This window comes from Nyctereutes procyonoides, unplaced genomic scaffold, assembly GCF_905146905.1.
Source record: "Nyctereutes procyonoides isolate TBG_1078 unplaced genomic scaffold, NYPRO_anot_genome, whole genome shotgun sequence".
NCBI lineage: Eukaryota > Metazoa > Chordata > Mammalia > Carnivora > Canidae > Nyctereutes > Nyctereutes procyonoides.
Window position 1 is genome coordinate 21,440,202 of NW_026575082.1, and position 17,906 is coordinate 21,458,107.

General features: G+C 37.9%; 1 protein-coding gene across 1 annotated transcript in view; it reads right to left on the minus strand.

The window, feature by feature from the left end:
• Positions 1 to 231: 231 nt before the first annotated feature.
• The window catches only part of LOC129514498 (netrin receptor DCC), a gene marked incomplete at its 5' end in the record, with an annotated part of 702,567 nt that continues 684,892 nt past the window's right edge, over positions 232 to 17,906 (minus strand). The window contains 2 exons of the mRNA XM_055333118.1: positions 232 to 321; positions 3,971 to 4,113. Of these exons, the coding sequence (XP_055189093.1) occupies positions 232 to 321; positions 3,971 to 4,113 (233 nt within the window). The remainder of the gene's footprint in view (positions 322 to 3,970; positions 4,114 to 17,906) is intronic.

A 17,906-nucleotide genomic window follows, 5' to 3' on the forward strand; every position in this document is an offset into this window, starting at 1 on the left:
GCATCTTCACTTTTGTTTAGGGTAATAGTGAGCATTGTGAACTTCCGGATGCCTAGGAAAGAAGGGATGCTTATTCCTTCTGAACTGCTTCAGGATCTTCCATAACTGAGTGGTCCCGATGGTTGACCTGTACACTGGTTAAGAGTTCTTGGACACAGGTGGGCTGTTTATGGGTAACTGGGATGCTGCAAAGTTCCCAGAAAACACACCTCATCAACTGGGTAATATGTGTTAAAAGGCCGAGCCTGTGATGGCATTCAGCTGCTTCATTAGCCCTTCCAAACTTGCCATTTGTTCACTCAAATCATCCTGTTCATATACCTACGGAAAGAATGAGAACAAAGAGTTAGTAAGGTGAATATCGATGAACTCCTTTTACGAAGGCAGTGGCCACGTCTCGTTGGTTTACTCTGTATTATGAGGCATGACACGGTGGCCCGTAGCCACAGCAAGAGGCTGCGCTCAGAATATGATCATTGAATGAAGAGGCCGGCAAGAAAAGAGGTGGCGATGAGAGGAGTGGCTGCAAAACGTTTCACTAACTTCACTAACTGTGTGTTGAGGAAAAAGCATTAGAGTTAAAAAAAAAAAAAGTATTTCACATCAAGTTCTACTAGTCTAGCTGTATAGTCTCTGATAAGTCAGTGACACTTGATACACAGTTCTCAGCTATAAAATGATGACCGTGGGATCCCTGGGTGGCGCAGTGGTTTGGCGCCTGCCTTTGGCCCAGGGCGCGATCCTGGAGACCCGGGATCGAATCCCACGTCAGGCTCCCTGCATGGAGCCTGCTTCTCCCTCTGCCTGTGTCTCTGCCTCTCTCTCTCACTGTGTGCCTATCATAAAAAAAAAAAAAAAATGATGACTGTCTCTAACCCATAGGCTATTCTGAGCATCTCGTGGAACGTTTAGTGACAATCATAGTGGCCATCACGTGGTGCATATTCAGCACCTTACTCCTGTCCCTTCCTGTAGGTCACCCAGCAGGATATGAACAGAAGGTACATCAATATGTTTCTTTTCTTCATAACTCAGCATAGGGACATTTTTTTTTCAGAGTTTGATGGGCTTTGCCTTGAGCGATGAGAGGTCTGAGGATTATGACTCTAGCTTGTGTGTGGAAACAAAATTCTCATCCCAAACCAGAGTTGGCTGTGTGCACGGTCGTAAATGCCATCGTACAGCACGATTTAATTGGTGGGTAAAACGAAGGAGTCTTAGTGAACGTATTCTCTATAACTCTTACCCCTTGGGAGCCACTGCAATCAGGTCATTAGTAATACGGGATCATTAGTTATCACAGATACTCTCATTGTTGGCCTCAGGAATCCCGATTCAGTTAAGTGTGAGGTGGTTAGAGTCTCTCTTTTTAGCTTCTCAAGTATTTCTTTTTAAAGCTTGCCAAGTATTATATTTTTAAGATTTTTAAAAAATTTACTTGAGAGAGAGAAAGAGCAAGCACAAGCAAAGGTAAGGGGGTGGGGGAGACAGAGAAGCAGACTCCCCACTGAGCAGGGAGCCCGACGCGGGGCTCGACCCCAGGACCCTGGATCATGACCCAAGCTGAAGGCAGACACTTACCAGACCGTCACCCAGGCAGCTCCCCGCCCCCTAGTAATTTTGAGGACTAGCCAGCGGGGGTAATAAGGCTGTGGTATTGATTTGAATCCCACTTTTATATACTTGCTCTTTTTCTATCTGTTCATGTGTCAAATGGGAATAACAAACTTGCCTCACTGGGTAGCTGGGAGGATTCAATGGGTCATTGTTGGTGGGTATTACCTGCTCGGTAAATATTAGGGGCTTTCTTGTTTGTTTCTTTTCTCAAAGTACACTTTATTTTGACGAATGCAGACCTGCCCTGATTGATTATTCTTGGCCATTCATTGGATTAAATTATCGAGACCATGAGGCCTGAGTCATGATTTCTAGCTCTGTGTAGGACAGAAAGCATTATTCACCACCTGGTCAGAATGTGTCCCTAACTCTGCCCAATAAACACCAGTGATCCCAAGAGCACACTGCTGGAGACTACATGGGGGATGGGCACTAACCCAGGAAACAGTTCAAAATGCATGGCATTAAGTGTGTTGAAGAGGGTACCTTCTTACAGAAGTCTCAGCGTACCAAGGACTGGCTGGGTCGTATACCGCATACTCTCCGGAGCTTAAGGGAGATTGAAAAGTAGCCAAGTTGGCTCAAAAAACTGGTCTACATACTAAGAGGGAGGTTGATGGGAGGTGATTACTCATTTCCTAAAAGGTTATCTGGATTGTATTTTTCTTGAATTATCCGGATACCATTGTCCAACATAGCAACCCCCAGCAACATGTAGCTACTGGATTTTTGAAATGCGATTAGTCTGAATTAAAATGTGTTGGGGATCCCTGGGTGGCTCAGAGGTTTAGCACCGCCTTTGGCCCAGGGCGTGATCCTGGAGACCCAGGATCGAATCCCACATCGGGCTCCCTGCATGGAGCCTGCTTCTCCCTCTGCCTGTGTCTCTGCCTCTCTCTCTATCTCTCTCTTTCTCTGTGTGTATCTCATGCATAAATAAATAAAATCTTTAAAAAAATGTGTTATACATATAAAATACACACTGGAGTCTGAGCACTTAGTACAAAATATGTAAAATATCTTTTTGACAATTTCTTTGGATTTATTGCATGTTGAAATGACATTTTGGAAATATTGGGCTAGGCGAAGGATAGAATTAAAATTAATCTCATTTCTTTTTACATCTTTTAATGTGGCTTCTAAGAAATTTAAAATTACATATGTAGTTTACATTACATTTCTATAGGACAGTGCTGATCTAGTTTATTGGCCCTAGTCCTGTATATCCTTGAATGCATAATCTTACTACTTTTCATATTAGAGCTTCGGCTGCCACTCTTTAGAATCAACCTTAAACGCAGATATGGGCCACCTGACATAATTCCTTATGAGACAAGATACGTTACATAAATTTAGGACTTTGACCTGACTTGAGACATGGCCAAGACCCTGAGACTAAACAAATATCGCACTAAACAGCCAACTCCTCACAGAGTAGCACAATCGATTACTATAAATTTGAAATCTTTTTAAAGTAAATGAAAAGTATATTAGTCATATAACATGCTTCTGCCACACATTCACACACATACACATATCAGGATTCCTTGGTTTCCATGTAGTTGGAATCTCTTATCACTTACAGTACTAACATGATAAAGTCAAGAAAAAGTTTACTGTTCATTCAAATGAAATGATCCTAACTTGTTTTTCTCATCGTTTTTTTCCCCTTCCACCATAATTTTTCAAGGTATATGATATGGTAGTTCCTTGTTCTCCTTTTAAATGCCTTCTCTTGAAGTATACTCAGAAACACTCTAGAGTTCTCTAAATCTCCACCTTTAGGCAACATCTTTTCAAATCTCCTTCATAATGTATTTTTGGGAGAACTGTTTTGCTTTCTCAAAATTTAGAATTTTTTGGTCTCCATTGATTTTCAGAGTTTTCTAATGTGATCACTTTTGAGCTACTTCCTTTAGTTAGCAAACATTTTCTCTCAAATAACTACATTTTCTCATTTTCAACATATGTCAGTTCCTTCTCTTTCTTCTTCTTAAGCTCCTTGCTTCATTTCTTCATTTTGTATTTTCTTCTTTGCAATTCTATATTTCTAGGCTATCATATGATTTTAAAAGTCACATATCTGATAACTTCAGAAAAGTCTTCAGAGTATAGCTTTTTGTTATTATTATTTTTTATTTTAAAGTATCATCATACATGTAGTTAAATGGCAAGGCATTTCAACCCACTGGAAGTTAATATACATATATACATCTATAGACATATATAGGTGTGCAAGGATGTAAAGTCACACATTCTATAGTCACCTGCTTGTATTTTTAAGATTGATTTCTAAGTACAGCAGTAGTCACTGCTTCACCTGACACAGCATAAATTTCAAGGATAGCCTTACATTGGCTGGATCCTCTGTTGCTTTGTGGCTCTCTTCGGATACTTCAGGGGCTGTTGGCACAGATACAGGGAGCAAAGGAGATCTGGCCTTTCCAGCCAACCCAAGAGAGGCTGTTTTAACATGAGTCTTGGGAAGAGTAGGCCCTGAAATAGAAAACACAGAGTGATGAAAGTAATGTATAAAACATTCTGGGGAACAATCTCTCAAGCATGTAAGCCAACTCTAGTGGGTTGGCATTGATTTTAGGTTATTGTTCATTCTGCAGTATAGAGATGAATTATGACACAATGAATGGGCTCATTTTATTTCTATTGAACAGAAGACAAATTCTGATTAGGCCTCTACAGATGAAGCTCCACCAGTCATACGTAATTTCAAGTGGATTCCAAATCATCCTATGAAAGGTTGCCTGGGAGCTCCGGACTGTTCATCACGCCCTACAAAGTGTCAGTAGAACTCATTTGGTGCCAGTCTCAGCTTTGGGGCAAAAAGACTTGTGCTAGCTTGCCTAAATAAAGTCTAAACTGTTTAACAGTACCAAGGAATATTTGTGCAATTAAAAGAGATGGTCACTCTTGGTCTAACAAATGACTACTAGATGTTATAGTAAAAGAAAGTCCTTCATGGCTCAACCAATAGAATCTCATTATTAATTCTCTTTTGGGAAAAAAAAAAGATATTATGCTGTCCCGATCAGTATTGCTTCTCTCAATAAAATCAAATCATTTGTGGGAACTGCTGAGTTTCTACTAGATGACATTTCTGTCTGTTATAAACAATGGTTACCTTTTCTTTTTGGATCTGAAATTTGTCTTATAAATCCTGCTTAGCTTGTAGCGTAATATAATTTGTCCTTATAGCCTAAAATAAAACCTTTATGAAGGCTTGTTGAATCAGCTAGTATACCTCGCATACCTAAGGACTTCGTCATTCTTAGCTGTCAAAACCTCAGCACAGAGGGTATTGAATAATCAGAGAGGGAGACAAACCATAAGAGACTCTTAATCATAGGAAACAAACTGAGGGGTGCTGGAGGGGAGGAAGTGAGGCGACGGGGTAACTGGCTAATGGACATTAAAGAGGGCATGTGTTGTAATGACCACTAGGTATTTATATAAGATTGATGAATCACTGTCCTCTACCTCTGAAACCAATAATACATTATATGTTAATTAATTAAACAAATAAAATAAAATATTTTAAAAAAGGACAGGAAGATGTTTCCCTGAGTTCTCTTGTATCATCAACAATGACATTTGAGTTCTAATGATCCTAATGATCTACTAATATATATTTTGAGGAAAAATGTTTTGTTATGATCATACTTTGGTTAAACTTTGGTAAACATAATTCTATTTAATAAAACTCAGAGGTTATTATACCATCAAAGAAATTGTGGGCATTTGCCTATTGGGAAAAAGTAATGCAAACAGTCTAAAGAGGCCAGCAATTGGGTATATGCTAGGCAAAATAATAATGAATCATAACAAAGCACCTTTTCTCATACTTTCATATTTATATGGCCTAGTGTGAATTCCTTCATATTTCCAGTCTTTCATTCTTAAATTTCAGAGATCAAAAGTTTGCATTTGGGGCAGCCTGGGTGGCTCAGCAGTTTAGTACTGCCTTTGGCCCAGGGTGTGATCCTGGAGACCTGGGATCGAGTCCTGTATCGGGCTCCCTGCATGGAGCCTGTTTCTCCCTCTGCCTGTGTCTCTGCCTCTCTCTCTCTCTCTCTCTCTGTGTGTGTGTGTGTGTGTGTGTGTCTCTCATGAATATATAAATAAAATTAAAAAAAAAAACAGTTTGCATTTGGAGTGATTTATCACTAGAGGATATCTTAAGTTTTTGGTAGCTCAGATGAAGGTATAGAAACAGGAGGAATGTCAATCATTTTCTTTGAGAGAGGAAATTTACTGAGTGTCTACTAAGCTACAGACCTATGCTAAGTACTTTAAGTCATTTTAGGTAAAACAAAACAAAATGAAACAAACAAAAAAAACAAAAAACAAAAAACATAGTGGGGAAGAATTTGGGATTCGTCAGTCCAGTCTACATTCAGATCCTGGAAAGCTCTACTATGTACTAGCCATGCAATCCATTGGTCAACTGACTTAACTTCCCTTGGCCTGTTTCTTCTTCTGTAAAATGGGAATGATACTTTGTGAGGATTAAAATAAGATTATGTAATTAAAGTGCCTGATCTCTGTAATTTGTGCAAAGAGGGCAAGCTATTATCAATATTTAACTGTCAAAACAATACGTGAATTTTCAGGTCACATATGAGGATGCTAAACTGAAGAAGAAATGAAGTACCTTACCCAAGCTCACGCATTTAGAAAAGGGCAGGTGTGTAAGGGTGTGTACCAAGATTTGGCTAACTCCACTGAGCACAGCAAGGCTTTAGCATGAATGTGTTGATCTAGCCCATCCAATTTAAGTGAGCTCTTTGAAGAAGCAATGTATAAGAACAGAGAGTCTAGTTCAAAGACTGTAAGTAACTTGGGAGTAAAAACTATTTATTGTGTTTTCTCATGGTTGAATTGGCTTTTAACATAAAGGGGAAAACAACATTCAATAAACTCTGGTATTGATTTAAACTACGTTTATTACAATGTTAATGAAATATATACAAACATAACACATGGCATAGCTTTTACAAACTTGTAGTTCTTATACTATGCTAAAACCCGAAACATATTTAAAGTTAAATAGCAAAGTCCTGTAGAAATAGCACAATTTGAATTAACGTCATTAATTTAATATGATGAATGAGTTGGTTTGGGTAAAACAAAACAGCCATTTAAATGTGGTACTGGGGATCCCTGGGTGGTGCAGCGGTTTGGCGCCTGCTTTGGCCCAGGGCGCGATCCTGGAGACCCGGGATCGAATCCCACGTCAGGCTCCCGGTGCATGGAGCCTGCTTCTCCCTCTACCTGTGTCTCTGCCTCTCTCTCTCTCTGTGTGACTATCATACAAAAAAAAATAAATAAGTAAATAAATAAAAAATTGACTGTTTTTTAACATGACTGACTGTTATGGCATAAGTCCCTTGGGTTTGTCTCATATGCTCAGGTTAAGACTACCAGTTTCCTCTGGTTGAACAAGAGGCAAACCTTTCTTCTGGAGAATGTGGTGCCAGCTTGTCGCCATCGGATATAAACAAACTCTTGGTATATTAAGTCTACCCCTATCATTTTCTCTTTAGCTTCTGACTATAAATGCAATGTTCCTGGAGCCAACTTAGTTCTAAACTCAAATACAAAGGCAGGAACTAAAACCCCTGGCAAAGTGATTCCATAAAATGGCTCCCCTGATGCTCCAATATGTGTAATTCACATTAATATTGTGGATAATTACTAACTTGAAAGGAGGAGGGTTAAAAAGGAATTTTCATAGAGGACTGGTGAATCTTGAGAATGTGTCTTTTGAATCCCTACTTTGAGTTACATTTCCTGAATTATGATTATCTTCCCTTCTACAATGTTCACCATGTTCTGCTTAAACCTGAATTTAGCTTTGCCATAGAAAGATGCTTCTTTTAGAATATTCCATGAGCTATCTCTTCCTTCCCTATATTTAATAGAGTAGGTGCATTTTAAAAACTAACACAGATTTCTGTATGTACCTTTATTTATTTTTGCTATAATTTTGACAGGTTTTCTTGATTATGAATTTTTTTATTTTTAATTTTTTTAGCTTTAAATTTTTTATTTTTATATATATTTTTAAAGATTTATTTATTTATTTTAGAGAGATAGAGAGAGGTAGAGAGAGAGCATGAGCAGGAGGTGCAGAGGGAGAGGGAGAGAGAATCTCAAGCCGACTCCACGCTGATCTCATGATCCTGAGATCATGACCTGAGCCAAAACCAAGAGTCTCAACTACCTGTGACACCCAGGCTCCCCTAGCTTTAAAACTTTTAATAAACTAAACTATGTCTGAAAAATCTACAATTCAAGTCTTAAACACGTGTATCTTAAACACGTGTGTATCTAACGCATATTGCAAATCAATTCACTTTAACATAGATATCTACAAAGAGAATTACACAAGAAGCCAATGACAAAGACACAGCTTATTGTGTAGGAAATTCAAATAAACTGTGCTTGTTTTATACCAAGAAACATAAAAGAATAAAGATTATTTGAGAATGTATTGGACTGTTCTCTTAAATCCTCTAATATTTACCTTGTTTGTTGTGGTTTTGCATGTGGAAAAATTACATTTCTCAGTATAAAAGTATATTCTGATGGTTTGTTTTCTGTCCTGGGTCCTAAACACTTGGGCAGCTGCATGATGTATTATACTGCATCTAAAATACTTAGAGTATTACAATATGATGCAAGTATGCCTAAAGCGTACCATAACTCAGATCTATTAGAAAGAAGATCATTATAATTGATTTTCTCTAGTGTCCAGGCAGCAGTTATACATTCAGAACCTACTGAGTGTTGAACAATATATAAGACATTGCATTTTACAAAAGGAGCTAAAGACATTGTCTCAGCTTCAAAGACCACACAGAGTGTTTAAACCTCAAGTGACTGCCTTTTCTCAAGTCATTTTCACAGATTCAAAGAAATTCAGAATGCTGGCCCCTAGAGGGCTCTTGGAGTTCATCTAGTGACCTTCCCTTTATCTTGCTGAACAGAACACCAAGGTCCCTGGAGACCAAAGGATCAAGGTCAAATTAATTTCAATAAAACTCCAGTAGAGGTGAAGAATTTGAACAATTTTTAGAGTTCGTTATTAGCAGTGTTTGTCTGATTGTACTTTATGGCCTTAAATATTTTTATTTCCTTTTCCTGGATGGGGAATTAAGAAAAGACTCTGAGGGACATTTCCCAGGAGAGATTTACCAATAGCAGAAAAGACAACTTTGATCTCAGAAATGCCCTTTAGTAAAGGGGAGCAGATAACTGTAAAACAAAGATTTCTATGAAAATATGCTACATTGAAACTCTGATGTGCATGCTCTTGGGTGTACATGGACTCTGTTCCTATGCTATGTTTGCATTTGGGTAGCTTCAGCATTTTCTACTCTAAACCACCAATCTTTTTTTTTTTTTCAAATATTTTATTTATTTATTCATGAGAGACACAGGGAGGGGCAGAGACATAGGCAGAGGGAGAAGCAGGCTCCCTGCAGGGACCCCGATGCTGGACTCAATTCCAGGACCCTGGGATCATGCCTTGAGCTGAAGGCAGACGCTCAACCACTGAGCCCCCCAGGTGCCCCAGAACCACCGATCTTTTAAATCTGGACACTGGTGAGAGGTGTGTCCTTACAAACTCACCAAGCTGAGCTTCTTTCCTTACTTAAGCACTTCTAGTTCACCATGTGTTCGTGGTTCCTGGCTGGATTTTCTAGTCTGTATCCCTGTCCCTCCACAGGACCATGAGACATGGCTTTAATCTTTCACCTCTTGCTGGAGACCTTATTAAGGGCTTGCCCAAATGGTTAAATTCTGAATTCATTTTCTACACCATTCAAACCAAGCAAACATCTTTATATAAAATCACCAGTCCCATGGCATGAGCTATGCTCAAGCTATGCTCAAGCTATGCTCACTGAGCTATGCTCAGTGTAATCTTTTAGCATTTGTATTAGAAAGTGACGGCTGAGAGCTCAGTCCCATCTGAAGAGGACACTGGGAAACATCTTGCCGCCTCTGATCTACTGATGATGGTGATTGTTGGGGGACCATTTATTTTGAGTCCATTCCTTCATGTTGAACCTTCCTCAACTTCAGTAACAGGTGGGGCATTGCCACTTATCCTCCATTGTTATTTGGCCTTTTCTATGCTGCCCTCAGACACCAGTTTAAAAGCTAACTTTGTTCTTGCAGCCCTGGTGCCCCCCTATTCTCTGTGTACTCCCTCTTCACAGGCTGCCTTAAGGCATGGTAGCCTTTGCTGTAGCCAGCGGTGTTTTGACACACTGAAAGAGAACCACAATCGTACCTTCCCAAAGAACTAATGGAAACAGTAGGAATTATAAAAAACATTTACACCAGGGTATTAAACATCTGTTCTTCAATGTTGAGAAGTGATAGAATTTTTGCGAGGTTTTCCTATTTTTTGTAGATACAGGGAGTAACCAACAGATAAGTCTTTGCATGTATTTCTTTGCTTTGGAGAACTGAACTTAGCTTGATAATTGGTCTAAACATGAGAAATTTCAATGCAACTTCTACGAGTTTTATCAGAGCAATATATCAAAGCAAAAGCAAGAGACAAAAATTAAAAGAATTCTTTCCGGGCTTTCAGCTGCTAATATAATATAACCTTAACTTGGCAGTCAGGATCCTCTGTGGTCACGCACAAATATGAAGAGCAACTGTCAGATGTAAACAAGAACACCCATGTCACTCTCAGAGGATGTGAGCAGAGCTGAGGGTGGCAGCTCGTGATAAGAGGGCTGGCACTGGGGCCGTGAAAAATTGTCTCCCTTCATAGATGAGCCTTTGAGAGATGAGGGGTTCCTAATCCTGAAGATCAAGATGGTCTTCATGACAAAAGGTTTCTGATATCCTGTATTATTTACTTTTTCTTCCCACGATAGTAAAATATGTATGATCTACACAATAAATTCTGAGCACAGAGTGTGTATTCAAATAAATATCTAAATATTGAGAAAGAGTCCTTTTTTTTTAAATCTTTTTTTTTATTTTATTTACGATAGTCACAGAGAGAGAGAGAGAGAGAGAGAGAGAGAGAGAGAGAGGCAGAGACACAGGCAGAGGGAGAAGCAGGCTTCATGCACCGGGAGCCTGACATGGGATTCAATCCCGGGTCTCCAAGATCGCGCCCCGGGCCAAAGGCAGGCGCCAAACCGCTGCGCCACCCAGGGATCCCAAGAAAGAGTCCTAACCTGGGACATAGGAGACCCTGTCACATAGTTTTGCAACTTTGACTCAACAGCCTACTTTCTTTGGGTCTCAGTTTCTTTATATCTAGAAAGGTCAAACAATTTAATCTTTCCTTTTCCACAAGGAAAGAGAATACAGCTACTCTACCCATACTGAACTTTACATTTGGATTTCTCCGCCCTCCTTAAGATTCAGGAAGCATTAGTTAATCCATGGTAAAAAATGATTCCAAAGAAATCTCTAGCAAGTAAATCCTTAAAATCCAATTATAGTAACTTATGAGTTAAACTGGTACTTTCTAGAAAAAAAAATGTTATCATTTTCTCTTAAAGGTATTAGTGAAAAGCCATAACAACTATGATTGTTTTGCTTTTTTAATTTCAAACTAACAATAGACAGCCTAAAAATGGGCAGTGTGAAATCACAGTGAGTTTACATTATCTATGATTAATTGAAAAATTTAAATTTATAAATGCCCCATCTGAAACCACTATAGATTTTCCCCTACCCAGGGTGCATGTTGAAGAAGTATTTCAGGCGACCCTTAGGTAGAACACATGATGTTGATATGCTAAATAAATGGGTTTACACCGATATACAACTAATTAAGTGAGCACTGCTTTGGTTTTAATGTTACTCTCCTCAGCAGGACCCACTGAGGGGATAAAATACAAATGAAGCTGAAGATCTGAGATGGCCCAGCCATGTGCATCAGGTGTAGATAAGCAGCCTCAGCGGGAATTTACTGTTTTAAGCTTTATTTTCACAGTACAGTTATTAAACATTTCATTTGCTCATTAGGTACATAATGTATGACTGCCAGGTGCAAACTCCTGCTAGCATCTCTCTGCAGAGGGTTCCCCCAAGTAAAATGACTCTTGGTGAGAAATGCCGGCAGAGGCTGCAGAAGGAACGGAGTGAACAGACTCCTCTGGCTCAAATCAGAGGCCACTGGGTAGCATGATTTTGATTTCAATATTAATTTTCACATCCTTGCCTACTTTTTCCCATTTCATATCTCATTTTCCACTTCTTCACCCTCCAGAATACAGATAAAATGGGTAGTTTCGAAGAGGCTTGGGTTCACCTCTCCACTTGGTCTCTGACCCATTCTGACAAATGAAATGACCTCTCTCGGTCTGGTTTCTATGTGAACCATAATATCACTCTAACATGTATTTACTATTAAATAACTACTCTGTGCTCAGGATGTCTGGGGGAAAATGGAAGTATAGAGCTGTACACACTTCTCATGCGCAAGGAGCTCTTGAGGCTCTGGAAGAAATAAGGAACATGTATATGGGAAGCATAATATTCTCTACCTTTTCATGTTGACAATATATTGAACAAAAAAACGAGTATTTACCTAGATACAACAGCTTCAGGCATTCCTTGTGAGTGGCTGAATTTCAAGTATGTGAGCTTTGGCATCAGTCTCCGAGCATTTAGTCTGCATTCTATTTTAAAGGTGAGAAACATGCCTCAATGTCACTTCTGGGACAGAAGCTTTGTGCTCTTCTCCTAACTTTCTCATCTCTCTTCAAAAATAAGGGAAACACTGAGGATGTGTTAATGAGGTGACCAACTGGGTTGAAGACATGAGGTAAATATTGTCCCAGATGGCTTAAAAATCCTGTATACAAGGGAGGTGTTTATTTTGCATTTATAATTATGTTGGGAAATAATGACTAAGAATAGGATAGACAAGAAGGCCTCAAGGACAAAAACATTGTCTAACATGTCTTTCTGTCCTTAGGACCTACATCACTACCCAATTCCTACACAGTAGAGCTGATGTCATATTTTGTAGAATTCATTCCTGGAAACAAGACAACAACAAGCAGAGGAGGCTGCAGAGACTCTTGCACTCATAATTCTGCTTGTTTCTGCTGCTTCTTGATTTAGATATCTTCTGGAGTAAAAAAGGTTTCAGAAAAATCATCAATGATCTTGAGAAATGAATTTGCCAGAACACTTCTAGGTCTCCCCCTTTCTTTTGATGCTTTTCTAAGTTCCCTGACCGTGTATTAATAAAACAAAGCCTACAAAATCTAATCTAAGCACCTGTGTTGTTTATTTTTATTTTATTTTTTAATATTTGTTTATTTATTATTATTATTATTATTATTATTATTTTTACCTGTGTTGTTTATTGGCAGGCTCCCACAGCTCAAGTTCATATGTCCACTGTGACTTCCTATGTTCTTTTGCATATAATGTCAAAGTCAAAAAGCCTCTCAGTTAATTTCATGGATATTCCACGTTATTTTTAGTTTGTTATTAAAGAGACAGTTGTGTCCTCCTCCCAAATTGATCCTTTCCTTCTAACTTTTTCTACTCTATTTGCAACAAGAAGCAACAGGTTTGAGCTTTTTATTTACATCAATTCATGAATTTAGATGTTTTGTGCTCATAGGAGGAGAATTGTCAATTCTATTCTTTTATGAAAAATATGCTTAAAAACCCTTCTTGTATTATCTCATTTTTGCTGGTATTCTAGTTATCAAACTTCAGAGAAACCACATTCCGGATTCATAAAGAAACAAATGACACTGCATAAAGTTTCCATATCATTTCATGAAAGCCTCAGAAAAATGCAGAAACTAGCAGAAATCCAGACATCCCTCTCACACAACTTTTGTAATTATGTACTCCATGTACAATATCATCATTCCCAAATTCATCCACATTAGTATGCAACAGATTGCATTTCTGGTGTATTTCACTGGACATAAATATAATGGTCTTTACTTTCCAAAAATCAATTCATTTTGTCAATATTGGAAATATTTCCTTTTATAAAGACAATTAGCCACAGAGGAGTCTGGTTTTGTAGTATAATCTTGATTATTCAGACCCAGATTGCTTATTATCCTGATTTACCTGATGTTTAAAACCTGGTTTTGTTTTTAAAAGAAGTCATCAAATATCCCTTTGTCTCTTTCTTTCATGCACAGACACACACACACACACACACACACACACACAGAATTGGATGGATATCAAGATACTGTGGCCAGAAATATAACTTCTAGATTACATTCTGGAGTTAGTACACTATCATATTAACCCAATATCTTCCAACTTTTATGAGTATATCTCTCAGACTGACCAAAGCACAACATTATATGAATAATATTTTTGGTACAAAAACATTTTAAAAACTCAGGGCAACTTACTTAGTCAATAAGGTGATTATATAAGTCAATGATCATAAACCTTAAAAATATTTTCAACCGTACGTTAAACACCATCACTACTTCCACCCCAAAGAATATGTGAGCAATTGAGGAAAGGAAGTTAAGCAAGCATTTCCATTTTCTCCTTTGAGAAGCCAACTTCTTATATATATTTTGCTACCATACTTTTAGGGGTTGTCTACCCTTGCACATTACCTATTTATTTATCCATCATGGTTTTCTCAGACATCTGGCTTTTGATCTCACTAGTCTATAGAAATGTCAGATATAAAGGTCATAAATATTGTCATAATTTTTCAGCCTAATGGGTATCTGCCTTATAAACATCTCTATGGGATTGGTTAGTATTACATTTTCTCAGTTCTAAGATTCACAGCAATATTGCTGAAACCAGGATGCTGCTTACAATTGATTCTGTACAATTATTATAGTTTTTTTTTCACCTTAAAGTTATACAACTAAATCAATGGGATATTCCAAAGGCAATAGCATCTTTTTACACTTGCTGAGGTAGTTAGGGGTAAAGTGAATTGATGTCTGCAATTTCCTTTGAAATGCATCAAAAATTAAGGTGGATGGATGGATGAATAAATTTGAGGCAAAAATATAAAAACCCATTAATTATAGAATCTAAGTGGTGGGTATAAGGGAGTTCACTTGCACAATTTTTCTGAGCATTTAATTTTTTTATAATAGAATATTAGAAGAAAAAAAACGATGGCAACTTTGGAACAAGGAACTATTATATTTAAACTTGCCTTTTCCTTGAAATGCTCTTCCTTCTTTGCTTCTGAAAAATTATATCATCATTATTCTCCTATCTCGAGTACCTCTTTCTTTGCTCCCTCATAAAATGTAGACTTGCCTTAGATTTCTTTTTCAAATTTCTTTTCCTCCAAATTATTTCTCTAGGAGTTGTCATCTATCCGCCATGTGCTAAAACTCTCACCTCTCTGAAAATGATTGTCTAATCCACTCTTCAGTTGTGACTCCCTCTTGAATTCCTCCCACTTGCCCACATCTACTGTACACCTGCAGTAGGGTGTCCCCTGCTCCTTCTGGCTCAACAGACTCCACTCTCTCTGACTCTCCCTTTCCTCCCATGCAGTGCCTTCTCAACTCACTTCCCTCTTTCTGTTTGCTTATAACCATGTTCCTCAAGACACAGGATTCAAAGAACTGAGTCACCTTGGCCCGCACTTTCTCCCTCATTCTTCATAGCCAATTTATTCACTCAATTGCCTCTTTCTTCTTTTGGAAGATAAGTCCTGCAGCTGTCTCTTCCATCTGTTCTCACTTCCATCAATCTACATTACACACATTCCGTCTAAATCTCAGTTTGTGATTTGATTCTCCTCAGTCCGTGCTCTACCCTTTCCCAGCTTATTATCTCGTGATTACTCTAGGAATCATTCTCTCTGGCAAAAGAGCCTTACCTGCAGACTCTGAAAATATGTTGCACTTTCTCATGCCTAGGGTTTTCCTCACCCTGGTCCTTCTTCCTAGCACACTTGTGTGATTCTCCAGCAATCGAGAAAGAATACGACCATCATGCAGAAGTAGCCATTACATCTTGTCCCTGCACTTTAGTAACTGTGGTCTTAGAGATGTTATTCAATTCTCCTATACTCTGGGTGCATTCCATATAAAATCACATGATCTACTTTACAGAGATGGTGTGGGATTTACGGACAAGACACAGGCAGGATGGCATTTTTCATAGTCCTTAGTTTGTAGCTGTCATAGGATTGCCAACCGATAAGCATTTTTTTAAATCATGAAATGATTTGTGTTTTACCCTGAGTTATCCAGAAATGCAATTTCTTGAAAATAGTCTATTCCCCAAAGATACTGGTTAATTGACATTTTATTCTTTATTTGCAATGGAACAAAATGTCAATGACAAATTCTGACTAATCCGTGTTATGCTGGGCCAGAAAGAAGATCCGTTCAAGTCCATATATGGGAAATTATTTATAAGGAAAATATATTGCTGTGCAATGTTCTATAACTTTTCAATATTTGACATGTTCTGCAGCATGACATTTCTGAATAGTTTGTATCTATAAGATGACTGGAAGCTGGTTCTGAAAAAAAAAAGGCTATAGAATATCTTGTATTGGGCTAAGAAATAAGCCCATAGTATCTCTGGGTTCTTGACATCTATCTAGATATTTATTTTAGTCTTCCAACAAGAAATAAAACTTTCTCTGGTTGTGTGTGTTGGGCTAATTCAAGTATAAAAAAATATGTAATCAATACATTTTTGTAAAGGAAAATGAAAAAAAAGGTGACAAAATAAAAGCCAATGGAAATGTAAATAATACATGGAGATGACAGAAAAAAATAAAATCCACTTTTCCTTTTCCTCCTGTGAATGTATCTGGAGTTTCATGTCTTGGGATAGCATTAGAATATTTCTGGAAAAAAATAATCTCTTTCTTTCTCTCTCTCCAAATTTACATGTTAAGGGAGATGCTAAAATATAAGTGGAAAGTTTATTATTTGTGACATTACTAATTGCATAATCCTTGGCAATTTTATGTATATGTATTATTACATAGTGGTTCAGAAAAGCAGGTTTTGGTTTCAGAAAGTCCTAGGTTCATATCCTGGCCCTGACATTTTGATATATTGTAACATTGAATTAATTATCTTATCTACTCTGATCCTGAGTTTCGTCATGAGTCACTACTTTCCTCTTTGTGTTTCTGTGAAGATTATATCAAATAGCAAAATCACGGTTAACTGTCTGCTAATGGCAATTGTCAGTAACGAAGTCTGCAAACATATCACCATGGTTGGAATCAGTTCACTTTTTCTTGAGTAACTACTGGGACCCACCACCTATTAAGTTTTATTGTGATATTAAAGGATATAGAAAAGTGGGGTCTATTATGATATTAAATGTGGTTTTGGAAGATAAATCACGCAAGGGTGAAATATTTCATTAGAATCATACTACACGTAGATTAAATAAAGAGGTAAGAATCTAAGAATAAATGCAAGAACTAATTAGGAAGGGACTGACTGTGTGGCATCTGGAAGACAGTGAGTGCACTGTTGCTGAAACAGGAGAGGGGGATGGAGCCAGAGCGACAGACCTGGCCCCCCGATTGGCACAGGGTTAACTTTCAGGCCCTGCCATCAGCTGTCTAACCCAAAGGCTCAAGGAGAAAGGTAAATATATGTGCAGAAAATTCTCAAACATTACAAACATCAAGAAATTGGGGGAGGGGGGAAGCTTTTGAGCACTCTTCTCATGGTACTTTCCAATATTCTATCATTGTTTCTCTCTCTGATCTTCAATTTCTCAAATTCAAATACTTATGTACCTGTAGGTGCTTGTATAGGATCTGTTACCATTTAAATTAAGAAGCTGTGACCCAGAGAAAAAAAAAGCCAAACAATGTAAAAGAAAGAAAAAGAAAGAGGTTAGTGGGATAAGGGAGAGAAGGAGAAAAAAAAAGACAGAGGGAGGTAGGTAGACTTTAATTGTTCAAATGCTTATTGGAGAAGCAGGTTCTTTTTCTTTAAAAACTCCCCTCTCTCTCACGGGCTCTTTATTATTACCAAGCCTCCTCAAACATATACTTACTCCTTAGAATGATTTATTGCCCAATAAATGATTTATGATGATATTTTTCAGGATATCATATAATACAACCTAACGTCTTCACTACTCAAATACCATTTCTTTTATTATCTCCCGTTCTCTGTGATTTATATTATTACTGTTTATAGATTCATTTACCTTACCACCAACAAAATTTTCTTTAAAAAACATTTTTTATAGATTTCATATGCTCGTCATCCTGGGATGAAGTTGGCTGAGCCTAAAATTTTCATTGCACAATGAGT